General features: G+C 36.7%; 1 protein-coding gene across 4 annotated transcripts in view; it reads left to right on the forward strand.

Annotated features, from left to right (window-relative positions):
- Positions 1-26,565, forward strand: part of SUPT3H (SPT3 homolog, SAGA and STAGA complex component) — a 543,233-nt gene that overhangs the window by 379,752 nt on the left and 136,916 nt on the right. For all 4 annotated transcript variants that reach the window (XM_019457311.2, XM_019457312.2, XM_019457314.2 and 1 more), the window contains exons 4-6: positions 684-770; positions 3,770-3,860; positions 11,742-11,881. In XM_019457311.2, the coding sequence (XP_019312856.1) occupies positions 684-770; positions 3,770-3,860; positions 11,742-11,881 (318 nt within the window). The remainder of the gene's footprint in view (positions 1-683; positions 771-3,769; positions 3,861-11,741; positions 11,882-26,565) is intronic.

Genomic DNA, 26,565 nt, shown 5'->3' on the forward strand with positions numbered 1-26,565 from the left:
ACTCTCAACTTTGTAGATATAAGGGCCCAGATGAACATTGCAGGGGGAATCTAACTTTCCATGCAGTATGTTTTGTGTTGTGCATTCCAGATACAGTTAACTTTTTGTGTGCATGTGATTAGTGTGGAAAGAAATTAATGCAGTCCAGTATTATGATTTATAGACTGAATCCTTTGCCCACTGAAGACTTGCCAAAACTAAAACTATTTTTTTTCCTTTGGATATTAGAAACAGCTACTGTTTTTGTTGATCTTTTAAAGTTCTGAATGGGCCTATTTCAAATCATACCAGCATGGGAGCTCAGATTAATAATATACTTATTCAACTAGTGATACTGAGTGAAACCATTGCTCACATGGATATGAGGATAAAATTTCATAAAATTATTTTCAGGTGCATTAATGCATTTCTGGAAGCTGCACATGATTTTTCTTCTGCGTGAAAGAAATCAAGGATTTCTGTTTATTGTATCAGTTACAGGTGGGCTTATAAGTTAATTTAATTGTGTTTTTTTTACTTCAAAACATACGACATTTTGCTTTTAAAAGCAGTAATGTGATTGCCGGATTATTCCCAAAGGTTTTTAACTCTTAGTATATTTATCTCCCTTGAGACGTCATGACCGTAGTATATTTAATTTAGATTACTGAGAAAAAAAAATCCTCAATTTTCTTTGTTGTTAGTTACAGCAAGCTGCTGAAGTTTCTCAGCTTCGGGGAGCCAGGGTAATCTCTGCCGAAGACCTTCTGTTTTTGATGCGCAAAGATAAGGTAATATAAAATAATTTCATTGTATTAACGGGCCATGTTTGGTGCTTAATTCACACATATTGGGAACCGTGTCCTTGTTATGTAGCTTTCACATTGGAGTACAACTATTAAACTGATGTTTTAGTCTTCGTAGTTTACACAACAAAATGGTTTACTACAAGAAACTTGGTATTTGTTTTCGTGGGCCAGGCACTTATGCAAAACTATGCTAGCAACGAATTTTCACTTATGCTTACGTATATATTTAGACATTTTCATTACTACATAATATTCACTGCGTATCATTTGTGTGCTTTGTTCTAATAAGTGGGGTAGAACTAAGTGGCATCTTTTTTCTTTCTAATTTTACACAGGATTACAGGCTTTCCCAGAGTTTGTTTCAAGGTTTATTCGGGGAAAACTAAACCAAGATGAGTATTTCAGTAGCATAAACATAATAGTGGCTAGACTTTTCTTTTATAGTTAAAGATCTACCTTTCTTACTCTTTGAACCCTGGTATTAAATACAATATTTAGGCTGGTATTTACCAGTCTATAACTATCTTCCATGAGCAGCTAGTTGAAAATATTTTATAAAATTTTACATGTTTTTAATAAAAGTGTCATCTGAAAGTTACATGTACAAAAGCTAGCTGAATAGCCACCGTGTGTCATGGCAGCTGCTATCCCGAATGAGCCAGCCGCGTTTAGTTTCTGATGGTCCATCTGATTGCTCCATTGTTTTTCCGCCGGCCTCTTCGTTACACATACCCATTCCTCTTCCACCATTTTTGATATCCTTGTGGCTCTGTTTCTTATCAGAAGACATCCCGTCCGACTTTTTGGATAACCTTGTTACCATCCTTTCCAATATCCAACGGCTTTATACCTGTGAAACCTTTTAATTCTGCTTGACCGAAGGTTGACTGAACTTAGATCATGTATTTTTCTCTTCCTCATACAGTAAGATCCAGAGATCTAGAAACCGCACCTTGGCCAGTCTACTATTAAATCTTATAAATTCTTACTTCATTAACTCTTTGATGGTATGAGGAATATAAAGGAAAAGAAAAGAAATGTCTCCACTAGCAAGAAGCTGTAATCCGGTGTAGAAAACATGTGTGATTTGGTTGAAGGAGCAGAATTTTGAAGTTGTGTGCTTCGACGAGAGGCTGTGGGATATGCTGAAGGGGAAGTCTCTGCGTGGGGTGGGACTCGTGCAGTTGCATGCAGAATGGATCAAAGGCAAAGGAACTGGCCAAGATGCTGGTTCAATAACCAAGGCAAAATGTGATGAGCATGATGGCTCCGGAAGAGGGTAGGAAGGAAGAATTCAGAGAGATGGGAAAGAGCACAAATATGCCGGATTTGGCAGCTTCATTATCCTCGGAGGACCAAGGAGGAATAGACACTGTTGGCAGAAATGAGGGTGTGGAGCCAAGGTCCCTCAGGAAGGCAGCGGGGGAACAGTGCAGTTAGCATTAATACTTGACAGACTATGTCCAACCACCTTTCCCTTTTTCATGGCAGAGGTTAAAGAGGATCGCACAGAAAAACACAGTCCCCCTTGACACTCTTTCCTGCCTTTTGGGAAAGTCAAAATTTAAAATCATATTGAAACCACAGGAACATACGCTAATTGACAACGCTCCTCGACTTCCAGAAGGACTCTTAACCAGAAAGCTTTCATCAACTGCAAATATAGCTGTAATATGATAGCTGCCAGAGTTCTCATCTTCCTCTGCAAAATAATAATTGTATTTATATGCTGACATGTTCCAGACCGAATTAAAGTAGTTTACATAGGTGTACTGTAAGACGAAGTTAAATCTAAAGTATTGAGTACAGTCGGAGAAGCAAAGAGAAAGGAAGGGTAGCAGAAGACCCATATATAGGTGCATGGTTTTTCTCTTGGTAATTCTGGTTTATTTTCAAGCTTTATTTATTGACTGCTTACTGTATTGTACCTGGCACCTTCACTCATACTGCCGTTTATTCCTCACAGTGGTCCTGTAAGGTAGGTACTTTACTTAAAATCATAAACAAAGGAACAGGTTCAAAGGTTACGTTCTACTTCTGGCCCTGCTAAGCTCTAGTTGTAAGACTGTTTTTAAGTTCAGTTTCCCTGTATGTAAAAAGGAGATGATTATGTTTGTCTGTGTTTCGGGTTGTTGCAAATATCAAATAAAATGCGTGTAAAAAGAGCTTGTGTAAAATGTACTGTGGTTCAGCCATAATTAGGAATCTTAAACCTGAAGTTCAGGAGCCGGTAATATTAAATTATAAGGGTAAGCACACAGCAGATTACAAAGTATTATCAGTTACTTTTAAAGGTAAGCAGTATTACGGTCTTTTAATAAACCTAAAGAAAACCATCAAGACGCAACTATCATTCGTCAGCTTCGAGTCTCGTTAAAGTATGTTTCTCAGATTATAGAAAGTCGTCCAGAAATATAAAACATAAACCAACTCTTCTCAGTTAAAAAAAAAAAAAAAGAAAGAAAAACAAAAAGATCTCCAGAGAAGAGGAAGCAATAAAAAGGAACGTTGCTTGGCATTTTAAAGCAACTGTTACAAAATCCTTGTCTAGATGTTTATAAATCACTTCAAAAAATAAAATTTGGTCTTCAATGTGTACAAAATTTCGTCAAGTCAGAATAGTTAGCTTAATATGGAGCATGTGATATTTATCACAATCTTCAGGAAGAATTTGAAACTTTTTATAAGACCAAAAAAAAAAAAAAAAAAAAACCAAAACCAAAAACCCCAATGATTGCAATTCTAGAGCATTTAGATACTTGCAAATAAAGAGTACTTTTAAAAACACTTGTGTTTGAGCTGTTTTAGCTTTTATATTTAATATGATGACACCTTTTATTTCACAGTAGTATGCTGAGGACTGCTGTGTTTTCCCCAATGATCCTGGACACAAGTTTATTAGATTTAGTTATCGTAGTGGTCTGTTACCTGTAAACTGAATGTATGTGTAAGGTTTCTTACTCATTTCATATTTTTAATAGAAAAAACTGAGAAGACTGCTAAAGTACATGTTTTTCCGAGACTACAAATCCAAGATTGTCAAGGGCATCGATGAGGATGATCTTCTGGAAGGTAACCTAAACAAAAACACTAAACGGAGAGCGACATGGCTCGTGTGCCCGTGTGACACATCGATGCAGTGACAGCGTGGACATACCCGTCCCAGTAGGACGGATGTGCTTCCGTTACGTAACGTAGCTGAGAAACTATCCAAATATCTATTCAGCCGGCAGCTAAATCGTATGATTTTCTCTTTCCGTTGCTTCATAGTAATCTGGTAGGTCAGTCCTTTTAATCATGTGGCCTGTTTTATATCACAGTGCCATGAAACTGAGAAAATCATGTTGATTCAGAACCTAATCGATCGGAGCAAGAATAACTTTTCTGTCGCGGGTGTATGGAGACAAAACTGTTATTGTATATATCTGAAATTGACACATGGGTTTTTCTCAGTTTATTATAGAAAGTATCTGATATGTGGTATGATGTAAAGTCACCTCATTTTGGTGTGCTATTTCAGTACTCTTTGAAATCTTACCAACAGCCTAACGCAGAATAGACAGTTGTCCTTACCTGAATTTCCAACTCAGTTCGCCATTTCAGAATATTTAGAAAAAAAAATATTAATGTTTCAGAATCAAACAGTGCTAAGCTGAAAACAGAAATGTGCTGAACAATACTTACTGAGTCAAAATAAATATATGTGTTTTAGAAACAACTCACATATTTTGCATTGGATATAGTCACTGCGTAGTGAGTATCCATGGCTAATAATTACATTGATAAATCAACAAATTCTCCTGGATTAAGAAATCCAGCAAACTACTCAAAACCAACTGAAGAGTTAACAAATTTTGGAAGTAAATTGTGATATACCTTCAACAAATTAGCAGGTGTACCAACCATGCAGAAAGAAAGAGAGAGAGAAAGAGGAAGGGAGGAAGAAAGAAAAGAAGGAAAGAAAAATTCATATCAAATGTTTCATCAGTGGTGCCTACTTAATATTACTGTAATTCTCATAGAATTTAATTTCTGAAGACTAGTCATCCAGGTGAATTTAAATGTTTCTTTTTTTAGAGAGCATAAAAAATACAGACTTAGACCCAAACAGACCTGAATTCTAATCAGTCCCTCTTCTCTGCTTTCTCTCTCTGTGAACTTGAGGATCCATTTTCTCATAAGTCAAAAATTATACCACTTAACCATGGTAGAACTCACATGCATGTTTAAAACCTAATGTATGAAAATCACCTGATATATTCTTGCCATCGAATCAATGAGAGATATTAACAACAACCTCTTAGAACGCTAAGAAGCTCAGGGCAGTGAGACTAGTATTCAGTTGTACTAACAGCATCATATCAGTTTGATGTCCTCTCCTCATGTATTTCAAATCTCGCCTCTTTACTTTCATCTAAATTTTCTTTTTTTGTGTATGTCATATAAAGTCTTAAAATAATTGCTGTAACATATAAGACAAAATGCTCAGGTAAAATATATCAAATACTGAGGTGGGACTTTGAGAATGGCCGTATGAGCAGTGTGGCAGACTCATTCCCCAGTGAAACACATTTAACTGGTGAAAACTTTAAAAAGTAATGGCTTCTGAGACACCTGCGTGGCTCAGTGGGTTAAGCAACTGACTCTTGATTTCAGCTCAGGTCATGATCCCAGGGTCATGGGTTCAAGCCCCATGTGGAGCCTGCTTAAGATTTTCTCTCTCTCTCTCCCATCCTCTGCCCTACTCCCCCATTCACACTCTCTCTCTGTATATATACAAAACTAAATTTTAGAAAAAATAATGGCTTAAAGTCTCCAGAAATTATCCTAAGGGTATACAGCAAACGGAGAAGCACATATTTTAAAAAAAAAAAAAAAACAAGTCTCATTAAGAACAGGAAGAGTCTGGGGTGCCTGGGTGGCTCAGTCGGTTAAGCATCCAACTTCGGCTCAGGTCGTGATCTCACTGCTCATGGGTTCAAGCCCCACGTCGGGCTCTGTGCTGACGGCTCGGAGCCTGGAGCCTGCTTCGGATTCTGTGTCTCCCTCTCTCTCTGTCCCTCCCCTGCTCGCACTCTGTCTCTCTCTCAAAAACAAATAAACATTTTTAAAAAAAATCAAAAAAAAAAAAAAAAAGAAACAATACCAAGAACAGTGAGAGTCTGTTTGATTTGAGCCAGGACCTGCCCCTATTACTCCTCTTCTCTTTTCCTGCCACCTTAGTTCAGTAGAAGCTTCACTCTGGGCAAATGTTCCCAAGAACCCTGGACACTTGATTCTCCAGCCACAAGTCTAAGGCAACAGTGTCCCCCAGGAGGTTGGCAACTCACATCTCCTCTGGCTCCGTGTCGCAGAAGCTCTGTTCCATGCAGGAATAGCTGAAAGGACTGCAACTTCCACTCCTTCTCCACCCATAGGGAAGCTCTACCCCAGACGTGGCAGGCGGAGAATACCGGGTCCTGAATGCCCTACCCTAGCTCGCTCAGGCGAAGTAGAGCTCCACGCGAGAAGGGACAAGCTCAGAAGAGAGTGGGCTACTACCATCCCTACCCAGATCTCCACTCACAGAGTTAGGAGTCTTTCTAAGAGAAGCCGATTGCCTTTCCCACCCCCCAGCTCCAGTACAGCGATACAGAGATTCAGCCCAGAGGGAGAAGCAGCTTTGTTCACAAAGAGCTCTTCAGCTTTCCCTACGGGGACTGATTTTTTTAGAACAGAGCCTGTGAAGTTCATACCTAATGGTGGCATAGGAGACAATGGAAATCCTGATGGTGAGCAGTTAAGAGGAGGCTGGAAGCTCTGTGATACTGGTAATAACAAAACAGTGCATCAGCTAAAGTTTTAACAGGAAACGAAGGGAATATACAGCCAAGAAGAGTCTTCCGCGGTCAGGGCAAAATGTAGAGGCTAGCAATATCTTGACTCTGCAAAGGGGCCCGACATGATTCAAGTCCATCTGTGGAACGTTTTCTGCCCAAGAGTATTTAATTAAAAACAGTAAAGCAATCAGCCAGAAGTTAGTGGAAGCTAATGGCTGTGTGTGATACCCGTAGAGTCAGGTAACTTAATGAAGAGAGCTGGCAAAGTGACGGCCAAAGAGAACCCGACTAAAACCACAGTCATCCCTGGTGGTCGAGGAGACGGATTGCATGCTCAAGGCTGTGCCCTCTGAGGAGCACTTCTGAGGCCACATGCTGTGAGGGGAAAAAGATTTTATTTGAACCAGTCTAGCCAGGTCACTAAACAAACAAGCAAACATCGACAACCAGCCCCAGGAAGAGGAGGGAATAATTATCCAGAAGTTACTACAATATAAAATGTCCATTTTGAACAACAATCACAACAAAATACTTGGCATGCAAAAAACCAGGTATGTAATCCACAAAAAAGGGTTGGAACAAAAAGCAGGCAACACAGACTGCTTTTGAGAGCACCTGGATATTGGACTGGTCACACAAAACCTTCAAAGTAGCTATCGTAAACGTGCTCAAAGAACTAAAGGAAACCATTTTTAAGAAACAAAAGGAAGATATGATTACAGTGTCTCACAAACTAGAAAATATCAATTAAGAGCCAGAAATTAAGGAGAGCACTTGTTGTGATGTGCACTGGGTGTTGAATCACTATACTGCACAGCTGAAACTAATATCATACTGAATGTTAACTAACTGGAATTTAAATAAAAACTTTTTTAAAAAAAGATTAATATAAAGAGACAAGTTATAGAAAAGAAATGCAAATTCTGGAGTTGAAAAGCACAATGACTAAAATGAAAAATTCAGTAAAGAGACTCAGTAGTAGCTTTGAACTGAGAAGAAAGCATCCGCGAACTTGAAGACAGATTGTTAAAGATTACGCAGTCTGAAAAACAGAGAAAAGAATGAAGAAACATTTATAGAGCTTTCTGAAACCTGAGGCATCATGAAATGAGCCAACATATGCATAATGGGACCAGAAGGATAGGAAAGGTAAAAAAAAAAAAAAAAAAGAACAGAAAAAAACCTTCAAAGAGATAATGATTGGAACTTCTCAACTTTAATGAAAATTATTAATCTATACATCCTAGCAGCTCAACAAGCTCCAATTAGGGTAATCACATAGCGATCCACATTCAGACATATTCTTCTAGAAATGTTGGAAGACAAAGAGAAAAATCACAAAAGCCACAAGAGAAAAACGCTTCATCACATACAGTGGAACTCCAGCAATATTAACAGCTGACTTCTCATTAACAATATAGGTAAAAAAAAAAAAAACAACCCCAGAACAATATAGGTCAGATAGCAATGTAATGACATATTCAAAGTGCTGAAAGAAAAAACTGTTAACCAAGAAACATATCAAAAGTGAAGGCAAATATATATATATTCCTAGATAAACAAAAACTGGGTGAATTTCTTGGTAGCAAATCTATATAAAAAATGCTAAAGTACTTCAGGCTCAAGCAAGTGGCACCAGACAACAATTTGAATACACGCATGTGCATGCACACACACACACACACACACACACACACACACACACACACACACACAAGTACCTATAAAGCTAATTGTGTAGGTAAATATAAGAAACCATATAATTGCATATATTTTTCCTTATTCTCGTAACAGATTTAAAAAACAACGTATAAAACAATGTATATAACGTAATGTCAAGTCCATAACACATAGATAGGTAATATATTTGACGGTAACGACATAAGTCAGGTGGGGGGTACCAAGGTTGTATTGGAGTAAGGAGTGACACAAGATGGCTGCTCAAATTGTAGAAAGAAATGAAAAGAAGCAGAAATGGCAAATACAATGGCTTATATAACCAAATCTATAAATATCTACTTTCTGTCCTATAAAAACACAAACTACTGAAACTGAGTCAAATAGAAAATCTGAGTAGACCTATGACAAGTAAATTCTTTGAATTAGTAATTTTAAGTTTCCCAAGGAAAAACCCAGACCTAAATGACTTCATGATGAATTTTACCAAATGTTTAAAGAGCAATTAACACCAATCCTTTCCCAGTGCATTCTTCAGGACCTTTATTACTCGGATATGAAAACCAGACAAAGATATCACAAGAAAAGAAAACTAAAAACTAATACATTGTTTTTCTGCATTCCTTATGCTATACTTTCCATTTCTATGACTGACTTACTTTGTTGTTTTTTGTTTTAATTTTTTTTTACATTTATTTATTTTTTGAGAGACATAGAGAGACAGAGCACAAGTTGGGGAGGGACAGAGAGAGAAGGAGACACAGAACAGAAGCAGGCTCCAGGCTCCGAGCTGTCAGCACAGAGCCTGACGCGGGGCTCGAACTCACAAACTGTGAGATCGTGACCCGAGCCGAAGTTGGACGCTTAACCGACTGAGCCACCCAGGCGCCCCATATGACTTATTTATTTTGTAACTGGAAGCTTATACTTCTTAGTCCCCTTTATGAATTTACCCATTTCTTCACTCCACCTCCCTTTTGGCAAGCACCTGTCTATTCTTTGTATTTAAGAGTCTGGCTTTTTTGTCTGTCTTTTTTTGTTTGTTTCTTAAATTCTACATATGAGCGAAATCATACGATACTTGTCTTTCTCTTTCTAAAGCACTTCACTTAGCATTATACCCTGCATACATTTTGTTGTAAATCTCGTTTTTTCTGTGTATGGCTGATTAGTATTCCATTGTGTGTACACACACACACACATACACACACCCCAGATGTTTGTTATCCATTCACCAATTGATGCACACTGAGGTTGATTCTGTAGTTTGGCTATTGTAAATAATGCTGCAATAAACATATGGGTGCATTTATCTTTTTGAATTAGTGTTTTTATTTTCTTTGGGTAAATGCCCAGTAGTAGAGTTACTGGATCATATGGTAATCCTACTGTCCGTTTTTTGAGGAAACTCCATACCATTTTCCACAGTGGCTGCACCAATTTACATTTCCACCAACGGTTCACAGGGTTGGTTTTTTTTCCCTCCATGTCTTCACCAACACTCGGTATTTCTTGCCTTTTTTAGTCTAGCCATTCTCACAGGTGTAAGGTGATACCTCATTGTAGATTTGATTTGCATTTTCCTGATCAGGATTAGTGATGTTGAGCATCTTTTCATGTGTCTGTTGGCCATCTGTATATCTTCTTTGAAAAATATTCAGGTCCTCTGCCCATTTTTAATCAGGTTATTTGGGGGTTTTGAATTATTGAATTCTGTAAGTTCTATGTATATTTTGGATATTAACCCCTTATCAGATACATCATCTGATGTATCTTCTCCCATCCAGTAGGTTGCCTTTTTGTCTACTTAATGTCTTTTTTAATATAGATTGTGAAAATGCCTAACAGAATACTTAGGAAACCAAATCCAGCAACATCCAAAAAAGGATTATACACCATGACCAAATGGAGTTTATCCCAGGAATGGAAGATTGGTTTAAATTTAGAAAAAAAATTGTGTAAAAAATCATAATGATAGAATGAAGGTCATAAACCACATGATCATTCAATAAATGTAGAAAAATCATTTGAAAAAACTCCAAGGTCTTTCATTAGAAGAACACTCAAAAAAACTGAGGAGGGAACTTTCTCAACTTGATAAAGGTCATTGCTATGAATGGAATATTTGTGTCCCCCCCCCAGAATTCCTATGTTGCCTCCTAATTCCCAGTGTGATGGTATTTGGAGGTAGAGTCTTTGGAAAACAATTAAGTCATGAGGGAGGGGCCTTCATGAATGGGAATAGTGCCCTTCCAAGAAGAGATACAAGAGAGCTTGCTTCTGCTCTCTGTCCTCCGCCATGTGAGAATAGGAGAAGACAGTCCATCTGCAAACCAGGAAGCAGGCTTTCATCAGATACCAAGTCTGCGGCACCTGATCTTGGACTTTCTAACCTCTAGAACTATGAGACATAACTATGGGTTTTTTAAGCCATCCAGTCTACAATATATTTATATATTTATTATAGTCTGTGCTATAAACTGACCAAGACAGCTATCTATGGAAAACCCACAGCTAGCATCCTATTTAATGGTGAAGGATTGGATGCTTTCACCCAGAGATGCATAGGCTGGTATCTGTGCATGTAATTTATCACTTTAAAAAATAATCTAGTTCTCTGTCACTAATGCACACTGATATTTATACATTAAACTGTACTGCCTATTGCATTATTCCCTCTTGACCTTTTGCAATAACTTTTTTAAAGTTAGGTTTTGCTTTTAAATAAATATGAGAGTTTTATCTCTTAAGAGGAAAAGAGTAAGGCCTTGTCCCTTTAGGCCTCAAATGTATTGCCACAGTAACATGTGTAACATTCTCTCCTTTTAATTTCACATTTATTTTCATAAATAAAATAATTTAATTTCACATTAATTTCGTATTTATTTTCTGAATTAGGCTTGGTATATCAGGATTCTTTTTCTAAATCTGAAAGGACTTCCTTTTTTTTTGGTAAGGAATTTTGATCAGTCCATTCACACTCCATTAATTGATAATTTGGTATTTTGTTCCTTCAATCTTATTTATGGCATGAATAAATGATTTAATTCTGCGTGGCTTATGCTTTTGTTTTGGATGCAGAGATTCTCCCTTCATTTTATTTAAGTTCATTTATTTTTGAGAGAAGGAGAGAGAGAGAGAGCACACCCACTGGAGCAGGGGAGGGGCAGAGAGAGAGAGAGAGAGAGAGAGAGAATCCCAAGCAGGCTCTGTGCTGTCAGCACAGAGCCTGACACAGAGCTAAATCTTGTGAACCGTGAGATCATGACCTGAGCCAAAATCAAGAGTCAGACACTTGACCAGATGAGCCACTCAGGTGCCCAAAGATTCTCCATTTAAAGATTATTTCAAGAGAATTCCAATTCTGAATTTCATATGCAGTATTCAATACATGTAGTGATTGGTGTTGATGTAAACCTATTAAGCACATTTTTTTCCTTCTTTTATGTTCATGAAGACAAACTGAGTGGCAGCAATAATGCAAACAAAAGACAAAAAATTGCCCAAGACTTTCTCAACTCTATTGACCAAACAGGAGAACTCTTGGCAATGTTTGAAGATGATGAAGTTGATGAAGTTAAACAAGAAAGAATGGAGGTATAGTATATTCTTCCCTTTTTACAGTAATAGAATAACCATTGTAGTGCTTATGCTATTTGGTTCTATTCTTCTGTTCTTTGATTGATGTCTGAATTGCCCAGAACAGTAGTTGCATGTCTGAAGGCAGCATTGTACAGCCTTCAGACATGACTTTGGGAGACAACTTCAGTGCTCTGTTTCTGTTTCCTCCTTTGAATAGGAGTCGATTTCCCTCAACTTCCTTCCAGGTCTTACTTTTCCTGTTACCATTTTATCTGAAACTTGTTTTTGTCCCAAGTCATCCAGTTCTCTTTGTGGGCAAAGGTAATTTCGCCCACTTTTGTGTTGGCATGTAGCTGAAGAACTGTTTTTCAGGACATATCTGCAGGCTATGAATGCACTCATTAGCTGAGGTAATATTCAGGGCAGTTACACGCTTTACATCACTGTAACATGTGTTTGGATTCCCTGAATATGTTTTCACAATAAATATGAAAATTGTTTGCCTTCTATTTGTCTGAGCTATCTATTCATAAAATTACTGTTTCCTTAAATACTTACTTGAAGATAAAAATGACTGATTTCATTTCAGTGCCTTCCAAAATACAAAGCATTATTCTTCTTCTTATTAGACTTTTACCTGTTAAAAAAAAAAATCTCCATTTTCCCCTTCTCTTTAAATGGGACAAGAGAGGTAATTCCAGAACTCCAAAAGATCGTGCTAAGTACCTACTTTATCATAATCTCTATGCATGCTAAAAATATAATTATTTCATGTCCAATTTTGGAGGAAGTCCAATAGACATACATGCTTTGTAAACTTTAACAGCCTTCTTTAAAGAATTAGTATGCTTAGATCACGAACTGTGATCTAAAGGCAATGTTCTTTTTAGGTATCAATTACCTTAGAAATGTGTGGTTATCTTGGTTTGGGGCAACTGCAAATGATTTTAGTTCAACTTCGCCGTGGGCCAAAATCATGCTAGCTTGTCCAAAGCAGATGATAAACATATATTTCTGATGTCATTATGGCCCAAAAAGGATATGATTGTTTAGTAGCATGGTTTCACTTATGATGCATTACACAGAGAGCAAATGTTGTTTATGCTTTTCTAAAAAACATTTTTATATTACTCTAATGGGCATTAAGAAAGATTCATTAAGGAAAGACTCTACATAAAACATTAATAAAATAGAACACTTAGCTTTTCAGTTTTGATGGGAAAATCTCTGTCAACCAAGCCTACTGCCTGGAAGGACATTCCACAATCAAGGAGAAGAGAAGAAATGGAGCATGTTGTAACACTAAGCTCATAATAGCAGGCTACTGTAGGCCTGGAAAAATGATGAGTCAGTAAGGTATAAGTTAAAGTCAATAAAGTATCTGGAAAGGCGGGGGAGGAAAAGCTTGGGAACTTACGCAGTTTCTCTTCCTCTTCCCTGCACTTATATATGAGGTAGTGGTAACCAGGATAATAAAATATCGATAGTTGGTAAAAATAGTTACAGTGATGTGTTAAAAATCAGATTGGCAGTTTCTTTAAGCTTTATATCGTACCTAAAATCTTTTGTAACCAACATAATGGAGAGTAATTTTGAGATTCTACTCATCCAAGTAGCAGAGTTTAACTGACTAAAAAATGCTGAACTTAGAGACGTAAGTGTAGACAGTAGAAAGCGGAACCGTTAAGAGCATAGGCCTCGCCTGCTTCTAATTTGACAGGTTATAGTTTCAAGCGCAAACCGCAAGTGCGGCAGTCCATATGAAACCACTTTGGGCTCACAAGACTGCGATCTCTGCTTTTCAAGTGCAGTGGAGTAATCAGTCCTGGCATCACTCAGTGATTTCGTTTTTCTCTAAGCATCACTTACTGTTGCAGAAATTTTGTTTGCTACCTTCTTCCCAAGAACGTATGAAAATAGTATAGACCTACCAACAAAGCTTATTATTGTTTTGCTTTCTTTCCTTTTTTTTTCACTTAAATGTAATTTAGAAGAGAAAAAAAATTTTTAGAGGCATAAAAACTCTTTTGGGATCCTAGCTTTTTCTCAAAACATCGAGCAAGAGTACCAAAAACTGAGTTGTTTCCTGTTTTAGGTGTTTTAGGTGACTTTATGTTGTGCCTGGCTTTGTGTTTCACTCCTAATGCACCTCATCAGTATTAAATATTATATGACTTGAAATAAAAAGTCTGAATTTTTACTTCCATTTCTACTTGCTAGTCCTTCATCATGACAGTTCGCTAACTCTTACCCTTACAGTTTTCCTCCAGCACCAAATTTTTAACACTTGGGTAGATGTATAGTAGAGATCTATGATCTATTATCTTAAGATCCTTCCAAATTATCAAATAAAAATTAAGTAATGTTCAGAATTGCTTTTGAGAGACTAGGAAAGAGAATCAGGGACTTGGTAAGCATAATAATGCATATAAATGTTGACCCTCCTCTCACCTCCACTTAACCCCCACCACAGAATAACAGGAGGTGTGTTTTACTGTTTCTTACATTCTGATCAACTAAATATGGCTGTGTCAACCAAAGGCCAAGAGGGTATCACAAAACGCTGCAAAGAGCTTTGGGTTTTCTTAACAGAGTGACTGTAGTCACTCACAGAAGAGCCTTGCCTAAGACCCAACTACTCTACCGTGAAGGAACCTGAGAAGCTCAAGTTTATCATCAATCGAGTGAAATATCTGGTCTAATAAACGACTGCGTTTGTGAAGGGGATGTAAATAATGAGTACTTAAAGAATTTGGTGAACTCTGCTTTCTGACTAATCCTTAAATTGGTAAAAGTAAACAAGAAAGTAAAGATTAGGCCATCAGAGAGAACAACCTTTAAACAAATTAGGGTCCCGAAGCCCCAGAGGCCTGATACTGGAACCCAGAAAGAAAGCACCATGGGATACATAAAACTTAAGGTCCTTAAAAATGTTTTTAATTGGCTTAAGATTGAATAACATTCCAGGTGGCCATCTGAATTTAACCTAAAGTGACTGACCAGAGATTGTAAAACACAAAGTTTCTCATAAAATCTGAATGATCAGAGAAGTCAGGTTCACCATTCAGTTATGCCCCAAGTAATGTGAAGTTATGATCTCTGGGGAGGTTGAGTCCCAGAATTACCATTTGTCGAACTGAGTATACTGGAAAATTCACCGAAGAAGCCAGAGAGGTGGATTGCTGTAGATGTTCTCCATCTTCTGGTTTTGAAGTCTGTTCTTTCTATTTCCCTTTTCGATTTTTCTACTATTATTATTTTTTAATTATAATGGAAAGTAAAGTACAATGCCTTTAAGATAAGACAGTTCAAAAATATCTTAGTTAAGATTTATCATAAAAGAAGAAAGGCTAATAACTCTAGTGAGATAATGGTGTACAAACATGAAAAAAAGGTTTTTTTAACATTTATTTATTTTTGAGACAGAGAGAGACAGAGCATGAACGGGGGAGGGTCAGAGAGAGGGAGACACAGAATCTGAAGCATGCCCCGTGCTCTGAGCTGTCAGCACAGAGCCCGACGCGGGACTCGAACTCACGGACTGCGAGATCATGACTCGAGCCGAAGTCGGCCGCCCAACTGACTGAGCCACCCAGGCGCCCCTGAAAAAAAGTTTTTAAGTTGAGTTTAAAAAGGAAACCCAGAAAAAAGTTTAAATGTATGTGAGATTAAGAAATATAGAATTTATATGCTGGAAAGATAGTTTATACACATACATACATGATATATACAGATACGCATCTACATTTACATACATGCTATTATGCCTGTGTGTATTCTGTAAGAATAGAAATATAATTTTAGTAGATTTTTTTAATGTAAGAGTAAAAGAACAGTCAGAGCTATATCAGACAAACGCAAATGCTAGTGGTAGCAATATTAGTTCAGAGAAAAGAGGATTCAAGGGAAAAAGTTTTCAAATGGAACGATGTCAGTAATTTTATGTTACCAAATGATGCTGCCTGTGGTGAAGATAGTAAATACAAAATGTTAATCATCACATTCCAGAGAATTGAAATATACAAAGCAAAAGATTCCAGTAATGTGGGGAGAAGTTAGAGAAAATGCATTTGTTGAGTGTGGAACACACTATTCTCAGTACTTAACAGATTGACTTGGGGGAAATTTTTTAATCATAAACATTTAAGTTTAATAGATGGATATAAAACATTTTATAAATGAGCAGCAGTTTTAAAATCTTACCCAGGTAACCCCAAGGATTCCATGGTGCTCTTTAGGGGAGGTGGGGAGAAGTTTGGTGGGGCTCTATCCTCCCACCTCCCCCTACACACTTTCCTCCATCAGGAGAACTTTGAGGTTACATCATGGACCTATATATCACCGGTAAAGAAGGGGCTTCGTTATTTTTTAATTGCAAGTCAATACAAAAGATCACTATTCAACTTCTCATGAGGAGTGTTTCTCTCATACACAGATAGATATACACTCAGTCAACAGATTTCAACAATATACAAATTTATAGAGCATATTACCTTACCAGAGCAGAAAACGTAAACCTGAAAGTAATAACAGAAGTTAAACAAACAAAACCCTAATTGATTAAAAATTTGAAAAGAAAAAAAGCTAATAGAAGCAACTGATGGACCCACAACAAATTAAAATGTATTACCATCAACTGTTTGGATAATAACAGCAATGAGAATAGTCCCTGTAAAATTTACAAAATTTGGACAACACTTTAAAATAGTTAGGCAACTTTTTAGATTTTAAGCCTTTATTAAATTGGAAAAAAGTAAAACTAAAGATTCACCTAAAATTAGAAATTTTATGTCAAAAAGAGAAAACAGGAAAAATGAAAATAAAAAATGCATAAAGTTAGGAAACAGTAATTAAGGGGTGTCTGGGTGGCTCAGTCAGTTAAGTGTCCAACTCCGGCTCAGGTCATGATCTCATGGGTTGTGAGTTTGCGACCTACCTCGGGCTCTCTGCTGACAGCTAAGAGCCTGGAGCCTGCTTCAGATTCTGTCTCCTCTCTGCCCTTCCCCTGCTCACTCTCATTCTCTCTCTCTCTCTCTCTCTCTCTCTCTCTCTCTTCTTTCTCTCCTCTCTCTCTCTCTCAAAAATAAACATTAAAAAAATTAAATAAAAAAGAAAACATATAATTGAATATACCAATTTAAGGAACTCTTTGCAAAAATAATAACAAATGGTGGAATGAATCTATGGCAAGTCTAAGAAAAATGGAAAGAAAAGACAGCTAACAAAAATCAGCAAGGAGTAGGGATCTAGCCGTAGACTGGAGAAATCAATTCCCATATAATTCTGTACTAATATTTGGAATGAATATCTTCTTAAGAAAATGTAAATGATTAGATTTTCTCAACAGGTAGTAGAAAACTTGGATAGACCAGTAACCTTGGAAAAAATGCTAAATGTTTGGGAAAGAATTATGTCCTCAGCAGATTCTGAATCCAAAATGATTTATGGAAGAGCTCTTTTAAACATTCATAAAATAACTCATTGTCATGCTATATAAACTATCTCAGAGTAGAGAAAGTAAGGAAACCTTATTAAACTTTACAGAGTATCATAATATAATCTCATTTATGAATATGGATTCAGGAATCTTAAAATATTAGCAATTTTAATTTGGCAGCATAATATAATAAGGAATGTACCATGACCAAATAAGATTTTTTTCATGAGTTCAAGCAAGCTTGAATATTAGAAAATACATTAGTGTTAAATACCCAAGAACTAGGTCAGAGGAGAACAACCATATGATTATTTTAGGAGACGATAAAACAAAATTCACTTCCTATTCTTTTTAGAAATTCTCAATGAACTGGAAATAGAAAAGTTACCTTCATATCATGATAAAGAATATCTCACTCCAGTGAACAGCCATCATTATAGTTTGAAAAATATTAACAGAGTTCCACTAAATTCTAGAATGCCCATGTTATCAGTTTTATTTGCTAGAGTTCCAGGAGCATTAGCCAGTGCAATAAAAGACCTAGCTATTGGTAGGAGACAAAAATTATCATTATGTACAGATAATATAATTTTTATTAGGTAATCCTTGAGGATCAATCTAAAAAACTATTGAAACCAATTAAAGTCCTCACTAAATCATATACATACTTTAAAAACCAGTAGCTTCCCCCATATTTCATAATAGTTAATAAAAATTAGAAGACCATCTCAGTTAAAATAATACAAGGGAGAAGTTTATTTGGAGGCAACTTCATATTAACAAGAAATGTAAGAGAAATATGAAAGTAATATTTAATAATGTACTAAGAAGAGTGTAAGTCAAGAAATACAATGTACCTGGATACAAAGACAGGATATTATAAACCTATCAGTTGTTCCTAAATTAATTTATTAGCTTGATGAATTTTTACAAAAATCGCAGCAAATTTTTTTAAACTATCCAGTGATATTAGAGGTTACTTTAAGTGATAAGACAGATGAGAATAGCAAAGAAATTTTCATTAAAGAAGAATAGAGAGCAGACTTCAATTTATCCTACCAGATACATTTCATAAAACTGTTGTCATCAAAATAGTGTGGTACTGGTGTAACACCCAATAAGCATACCGATGAAGAGAATTCTATCCATGAAATAAGTAATGTAGAGAAGACTTTAGTCACGATAAAGGTAGCTGTAGAAATCAGTGGGAGAAAGGTGCCAAACAGTTGGATAATATTTGAAAAGGAAAAATCACATCTAGTTCCTAACCTTAGACTGGCCTCAGAATAAATTCAGGTGGATTCAAGAACTGGGTATGAAAAGTAAAGCTGTTTTTAAAAAACAGAAATAGGGGCTCCTGGGTGGCTCAGTCAGTTGAGTGTCTGACTTCAGCTCAGGTCATGATCTCACGGCTCGTGAGTTCGAGCCCCGCGTCGGGCTCTGTGCTGACAGCTTGGAGCCTGAAGCCTGCTTCGGATTTTGTTTCCCTCTCTCTCTGCCCTTAACCCACTCTCATTCTGTCTCTGTCTCTCTCAAAAATAAATAAACATTAAAAAAATTTAAAAAAAAAACAAATAAATAGGTAAATATCAATTTGGGAATGTGGAAGGACTCTCTAGGCTTTTGTTTTCTAAACAAGCTTTTCAAGAACTACCCCAGATGTTAACAGGTGCACTGTTGGTGGTGGGGATGGAGAAGTGGTCCATTTTCAAATAAATTTGTGAAATCCTAAATTAAGAAATTTAAGAGGTTGCTTTTAAAACCTTTAAGAGACTTCTGTATACAAACATGTATTGTGAGTTTTTCAGTAGTGAAAATTGAATCTATTAAAGTCTTCTGAAAGGAAAGCCCACTTTGGAGACAAAAAAAAAGCACAAAGGAAATGACTTAAATTTAATGACATAAAAATCATATAACTTGTCTATGTCAGAAAAAGAAAGACAAAATTGAAAGGCAAACTACTGTAATAATGTAATAAAATATTAATATTTATTTATATAGATCTTTCAGTCCATAAGAAAGCATTCCAGTAGAAAAATTGGCAAAGGATAATAATAGACAAATCACAGAGAGGAATACAAATAACAAACATGCAAAATACCTGCTTACTTGTGATGAGCCAGCGCCATTTTTGCTTATAAAATGGTGAAGACTAAGGTATCATTGGGTACAGATTAACTGTTGGTGGAAGTGAAGTTTGATAGAAACCAGAAACTATTTAAAAATACCAGTTGGAAATAATTCATATACTTCAGCCCAGTAAACACATATTTGGTAGTTGCTGTTTAAAATATAATCAGACATTTTGAACATACGCACATTCTTATGCACAAGGCTGTTCATCACAATGTCATTTATAATAGTGGTAATGGAAATGGGAAGAAGAACCCTATTTACCCAATGGTCAGCGAATGTGTATATTTCCTCACACCTAGAAATTAAGACTGGAAGGATATATACCAACGTGCTAACAGTGGCTGTCATCATCAAGCATTGAGATTATAAGTAAATTGAGTATGTAAGTTTATGCCATTTTGATTTTACATATTTATCACTTGTGTTCCTCTTAATCATCAGCTGATGTCCTTTACTCTACAGTTTACCTTTTCATTTTTTTTCCCCATCAGAAGAATTTAGTTTATATGTGGTGCTGCAGGATAGGCTTTGTGAGCAAATGAAGTAGCCTCGTATTATATAGTTGAGGAATAGGAACGTATACCAGTGTGACACAGACTATATTCAGAACTGTAATAATGACCTAAGAAGTTTAAAATAGTTAATGTTTTTCATGATTGCAATGAACAAAAAGCCCATTTCAAATTGAAATAAACAATTATTAAACAATTAGGGAAGTGGTTCAGGTAAACAACCACAGGTAGATTTGGCCTCAAGCAAGGTTTGATATCGAGGTTCACAATATGTCACTGGATTTGTAGCTCCATTTTCCATGGCCCCAGGCCATGATAGGATGCCTCTGTCCAAGATTGACCCTGAAAATGCTTACGTCACAAGATCTTCTGAAATCCCTATCACCCACAGTAGCTAGTAGGATGACCTACTCTGATTGGCTTAGCCTAAGTCATAAGCTCCATCCCTAAAGCTGAAGGTGCATCCAGCCCCTCACAAAGGCATGGATTGCTGGAGCTATAGGAAGAGGGAATGAGTGCTGGAAAGGTAGCTTCAAAGGTCTATAAGGGTAGAGGATCTGTACATTATTACAGTAAGAATTGACCAACTGATGTATTACAACCTTGACTCTGCCTGGATCTGTAGGAAGTTTTCCTTGAGAGATAGCATGGAGAATGAGTAGAAGTCATTTTCTTTGGATCTCATCCATCCTTCCTTCCACTCTTTAACTCATTCAGCATTTATTCACTGAGGCTCTTTTGTAAGTCACTATCCTACCCTCTGAGGTCGTGACTGCACAAAAGACAAAATATAGTTTCTGTATTCACAGTACTGTAGTTAATAACTGGCAAATAAGATTTGTACCCTCTTAAGGGGAATACAGGCTCAATAAATGGTTCTTAATTCTGTTTGGTCTTGAATCTTGAACCTTCTTGGTGGATCATTGGTTGTATGATGGAACCCTGTATTTTCTGTTTCTCTTGCTATTTGATTTGAAATTTAGTTTTTTTCTGAGGTAAAGCACATTACTTCTTTAAGAAATCTTTATGACTAGCCTCAGACAGGGACATAGAATTAGCTTCAGAATTTGCTGAAGAGGGCACAAAATAATAGAACTAGGGTACATTTTATAACATGAAAAGATAGTATGTCAGGGTGAGACTCTGACAGAGATTCATCAGGAGAACACATTAGTATGCCCATTTATTCTTTTGAAGGGAATCTTGGATAACGTAATTGAAAAATACAAAATCATTCTTCAGGGAATATTAATAGAAATTCCTCCAAAATAACCTTTGGTAATTCCAGCTACACGGTGCATAATTAATGTAATTTAGTGTATGTTTTTTTCTGGCCTAGAAACTACAGAACAGGGAATATTACATGACTTTAGGAGAACCCAAAGGTAGGTGTAATGTGTTGCTCTGAAATTTATTTCCATTCATGACTTTATAGACTCTATCAAATTATTTTGTATCCACAGCTAGAGCTATCTTCTAGTTACATAATGGTAGATAATGTGTATATTCATTGCCATAAAAGCTTGTCTGAACTCCAGAAAGGAATCTTCCGGAGAAGAGATTTTTCAGTTAATGACATGAAAAGTTACAGATTTTATAAAAATAGAACATTCCCTCGCTTACCTAGGTTTATCATTCTATGGCTTAATACATCACATTTGACAGATTGTTCTTAAGAGATTCTTTTAGGTTTTTCTTAACCATCTGTGAACTATGGGCTCTAACTGAGGGTAGAGTCAGGCTTCTGCTTTGATTAGAGTGCTCCATATACTGGGTTTCGAAACTAGAAATGGGTGGGTTTTGTTGGGTTTTTTTAATTGCTCTCTATTTTTATAGGGTGTTTAATCGCTTGGGTTATGCTTTACTATAGAAAAAATTTAGAGCATGATTAGCCAAATGACTACCATCTTTATGATATAAATTTTATTTTATTTATTTATTTTTTCAACGTTTATTTATTTTGGAGACAGACAGAGACAGAGCATGAACGGGGGAGGGTCAGAGAGAGAGGGAGACACAGAATCTGAAACAGGCTCCAGGCTCTGAGCTGTCAGCACAGAGCCCGACGCGGGGCTCGAACTCACAGACAGCGAGATCATGCCCTGAGCCGAAGTCAGCCGCTTAACTGACTGAGCCACCCAGGCGCCCCTATGATATAAATTTTAGTACCGCTCCCATTTTGTCTTCCACCCTCAGACCTATTTTTTACTATTCCTCTCTGGGTGAAATTTAAAAGATTTCTTCTTGTTACCCTTTCCCTAGACTATTGGGAAGCTAAATACATGGTGACAGCATTGAAACAGTGCTCATAGTAACCATGCTTTTCCAAATCCAAATCAAGATTTAGCATTTGTTGCCCACAAGTATCTTTTCTTATGTGGATAGAATATTTTATTTTTTTTGGGGGGGGGATAAACTTTATTTTTCAGATTTATTTAAATTCAAGTTAGTTAACATATAGTGTAGTCTTGGTTTCAGGAGTAGAACCCAGTAATTCATCACTTACATACAACACCCAGTGCTCATCCCAACAAGTGCCCTCCTTAGTGCCCATCACCCATTTAGCCCATCTCCCCACTCACCTCCCCTCCAGCAGCCCTCAGTTTGTCTCTGTATTTAAGAGTCTCTTATGGTTTGCCTCCCTCTCTGGTTTTATCTTATTTTTCCTTCCCTTCCCCTGTGTTCATCTGTTGTGCTTCTTAAATTCCATATATAATGGAAATCTGTATTTGTTTTTTTCGCTAACTTATTTTGTTAGCATAATACGCTCTAGTTCCATCCAAGTTGTTGCACACAGCAAGATTTCATTGTTTTTGATCACCAAGTAATTTTCTATTGTATATAAATATTCCACATCAGTTCTGTGGACATTTGGGTTCTTTCCACAATTTGGCTATTATTGATAGCACTGCTATAAACACTAGAGTGCATGTGCCCCTTTGAATCAGCATTTTTGAATCCTTAGGATGAATAACTAGCAGTGCAATTGCTGGGTCATAGGGTAGTTTTGTTTTTAATTTTTTGAGGAACCTTCGTACCCACTGGACTCCAGAGTGGCTGCATCAGTTTGCATTCCCACCAACAGTGCTAAAGGGTTCCCCTTTCCTCCACATCCTCACCCACATCTGTTGTTGCCTGAGTTGTTAAGTGTAGCCATTCTGACAGGTGTGAGGTGGTATCTCATTGTGGTTTGGATTTGTATTTCCCTGACGATAAATGATGTTGAGCATCTTTTCATGTGTCTGTTAGCCATCTGGATGTCTTCTCTGGAAAAGTATCTATTCATGTCTTTTGGCCATTTCTTCACTGGACTCTTGTTTTTTGGGTATTGAGTTTGGTAAGTTCTTTATAGACTTTGGATGCTAACCCTTTATCCAATATGTCATTTGCAAATATTTTCTCCCATTCCGTCAGCTGCCTTTTAGTTTTGTTGGTTGTTTCCCTTGCTGTGCAGAAGCTTTTTATCTTGATGAAGTCCCGATAGTTCATTTTTGCTTTTGTTTCCCTTGCCTCCGAGACGTTTCTGGTAAGAAATTGCTGCGGCCAAGGTCAAAGAGGGTGCTGCCTGTTTTCTCCTGTAGGATTTTGATGCTTATAGAATATTTGAAATCAGAACTTGGTAGTAAAATATAAGAACAATGATTACCATTCACTTCTACCTTCCCCACATCAAGCAAGTTTCAATTTTAGTAAAACAGAGAACCATTTTTGAGGATAAAGATACACACCAGTGCTGCAAACTAAACATTTGTGTCTACCAGTGGTAATGCATGTGTGTAGGGCTCGCTGCTGTGTTTAGTCTCGCATAAATGGATATTTGACTAACACATCTGATTATACTGTTCAATTAGGTTTTTATGGAATCAATCAATATTTTCTTTCCCAAATAATTTCAGTTTGTTCTTTTTAAAATGATATCCTTCTCTTTCAAAAGATCCATCGCAAGGGTTTTCTTAGAGATCAGTCCACCGACTTGTTTATAAAACACCTTGGCAGAGAAGAGTTTTAAAATATCACCGAATTTAAGAACACCACAGGATTTACCACTAATTTACATTTAATGTTTATAGTTCTCAAATTGTGGTTGTTGTAATAACCAAAATATTTTTGCCCTGAATATTTGGTGGATTATATTTCCCTATTCTTTCTCCTTCACCCACATTCCCCACAGTAGGTGGGCAGATTGTTGTTACATAGTCTGGCTTTTATTTATCTGTATTGGTTTAATCTCTACAAGTTAGTCATTCTAAATATGAAAATAAATGTACTCTGTGGCAAGATTTTTGTCTTTTTAATCCTGTAGTTTGTTTAGTGGAATTAACAGCTCATTGCCTGTTTGGTATAGGTAATTTCCCGCTATTCCTGTGTTGCGTCCGTGCTAGGGAGCTGCCTTTACTTCGGTTCTTAATGTTGCCACCACTTTATGACATCATGCCAATCAAGCTGTTTAATCAAGACTTTTTCCTAGATCATTGCATTCCTCATTGAGAAATAAGAATTCTAGATGAAGCTATAAATATTTAGTGATCAGTGCAATCCATTGTATTTGTCTGTCTGTCGAGAACTATCCTTTCCATAAAGCAGTGGTCCAAAAGGCAATTCACATCTTGCCAGCCTTCTCCTTTTCATGACTCTCCATTTTCTGCAGAAGAGTCTCGACTTCTTAGCATGATAGTAATACATTGTTTTATAATCTGGCCTCAGATAGCCTTTTCATGTTCGTCTCTCACCATTCCTGATCCTCCTCTTTTTTAATATTCTTTCCCAAATCATGCATGTGCACACACAAAACATACACACACACACACACACACACACACACACACACACACACACACTGCTTAACGAACCCCTTTGGATTTGTAGTTCTCTAAATGGGTGTTTACTTTTCTTCCCTTTGCTGAGCCTTCTCGATCTGCAACATCAATGTTCAGATATTTCAGTAGGTGATAGATTGTAACTCATTGTATTTACTTAATTTAACTTACTAAATAAAGTCCTTGAGAGCGTGGACTTACTTTAAACGTTATAAACTTCCAATAAATATTTTCCAAATAAGGTAACTAAAAATAGGCATAATTTTGTAGCTAACATATGTATTATTAATATATCCTTTGGATGATTTGAATATTTGTTGTTTTATTTAAAGCATGCAGTTTTGGGGCGGCTGGGTGGCTCAGTTGGTTACATGTCTGACTTCAGCTCGGTCATGATCTTGCAGTTTGTGGGTTCAAGCCCCGCATCGGGCTTTGTGCTGACAGCTTAGAGGCTGGAGCCTGCTTCGGATTCTGTCTCTCTCTCTCTCTCTCTCTCTCTCTCTCTCTCTGCTCCTCCCCCACTTGCTCACTCTCTTTCTCTCGCTCTCTCTCTCAAAAATAAATAAAACCTTAAAAAATTTTAAAGAATGTAGTTTCCAGGTATATAAAACCAGTCATTTTTGACTCACATAGGATTCAAACAGGATATCATAATTAGTTATGTACCTCTGTGAACTTTTCATATTAGGAGTTCTCCAACGAATCTCTTTCAGGTGCTTTCCAGTTATTAATGGATTTCATTGGTCAGATAAATTTCTGTTCAAATTATAATAGTGGCTTTTCCAGGTTTGGCTATAGAAGTTCTTCTAACCATACTGCTTTGGCATTGATCTCTGCTGTGTCCCAGATTTGTCTACAAGCTGACACTGAGCATCAATTCCAGTTCAATCAGTTGATTTTGTTTCAAAAGGACCAACACCATCTGTGACTATTGGTCCATTCCACCTAGTGGCCAAGTCAGAACACTTGACAATAAATGTTCCATACCTTTTCTCGTGTATTTGCTGCAGTTGTAAGATTTTATGATTTGGCATCTATACATAATAACATACTTACTTCTCTGATCCATGAAATACCTCTTCTGGATAATTCTTTTAGTTATTGGCTGATTTGTACTTAGAAGGTAGTTTGAATTTTCAGGTGCCTTAAGTTACTGTTGAATTTTTTGTGGCATGAAAATTTTGCATCTCCACTCGTACGTACTTTACACAACAGGAAAGTGTTGTTTCACTTAGTTCTTCTAACACTAAGGAACAGGTTAGCCATAAATCACCATATCCACAAAAATTACTTTTGAGTTTAACCTGCCTCATGTATGGCATTTATAAACTACGGGGTTATTGAATTAATAATTTATTAATAATAACCATCACTACTGTGGCTCTTATACTCAGTTACAAAGGGTAATATTTAGCCATATACCCACAGTTAATATGGCCATGTAATAAGCTGTTTTAAGCATGATTTTTAAAGTAACCAAGTAATAAGTATTAGCAATTTTGGGCATTTTAAAGTGTTTATTAAATGTTGCTTTTAAAAGTCCCTGAAGAAAGGGCATCGAGGTTTTGTAGTTGTTCGGCACCTCAGACAGAAGACAGTCATTGATAATGGGTTTCTTGATCTGTTCTCAAGTATGGAAAAGCTGTAAGTACAAAAGTGAACACTTTTGCGAAAACACACTATAGAAAAATCTGAAATCACTGGAGTAATTTTTTTTATTTTGAAAAAAATACCTTATTATATAAAAGCTCTTAAATAAGAGCTTTTAAATAATTCAAAATTAGACTCTTTTTACCA

Source organism: Panthera pardus, unplaced genomic scaffold (assembly GCF_024362965.1).
Source record: "Panthera pardus isolate Hobbes unplaced genomic scaffold, ASM2436296v1 HiC_scaffold_17, whole genome shotgun sequence".
Classification (NCBI taxonomy): domain Eukaryota; kingdom Metazoa; phylum Chordata; class Mammalia; order Carnivora; family Felidae; genus Panthera; species Panthera pardus.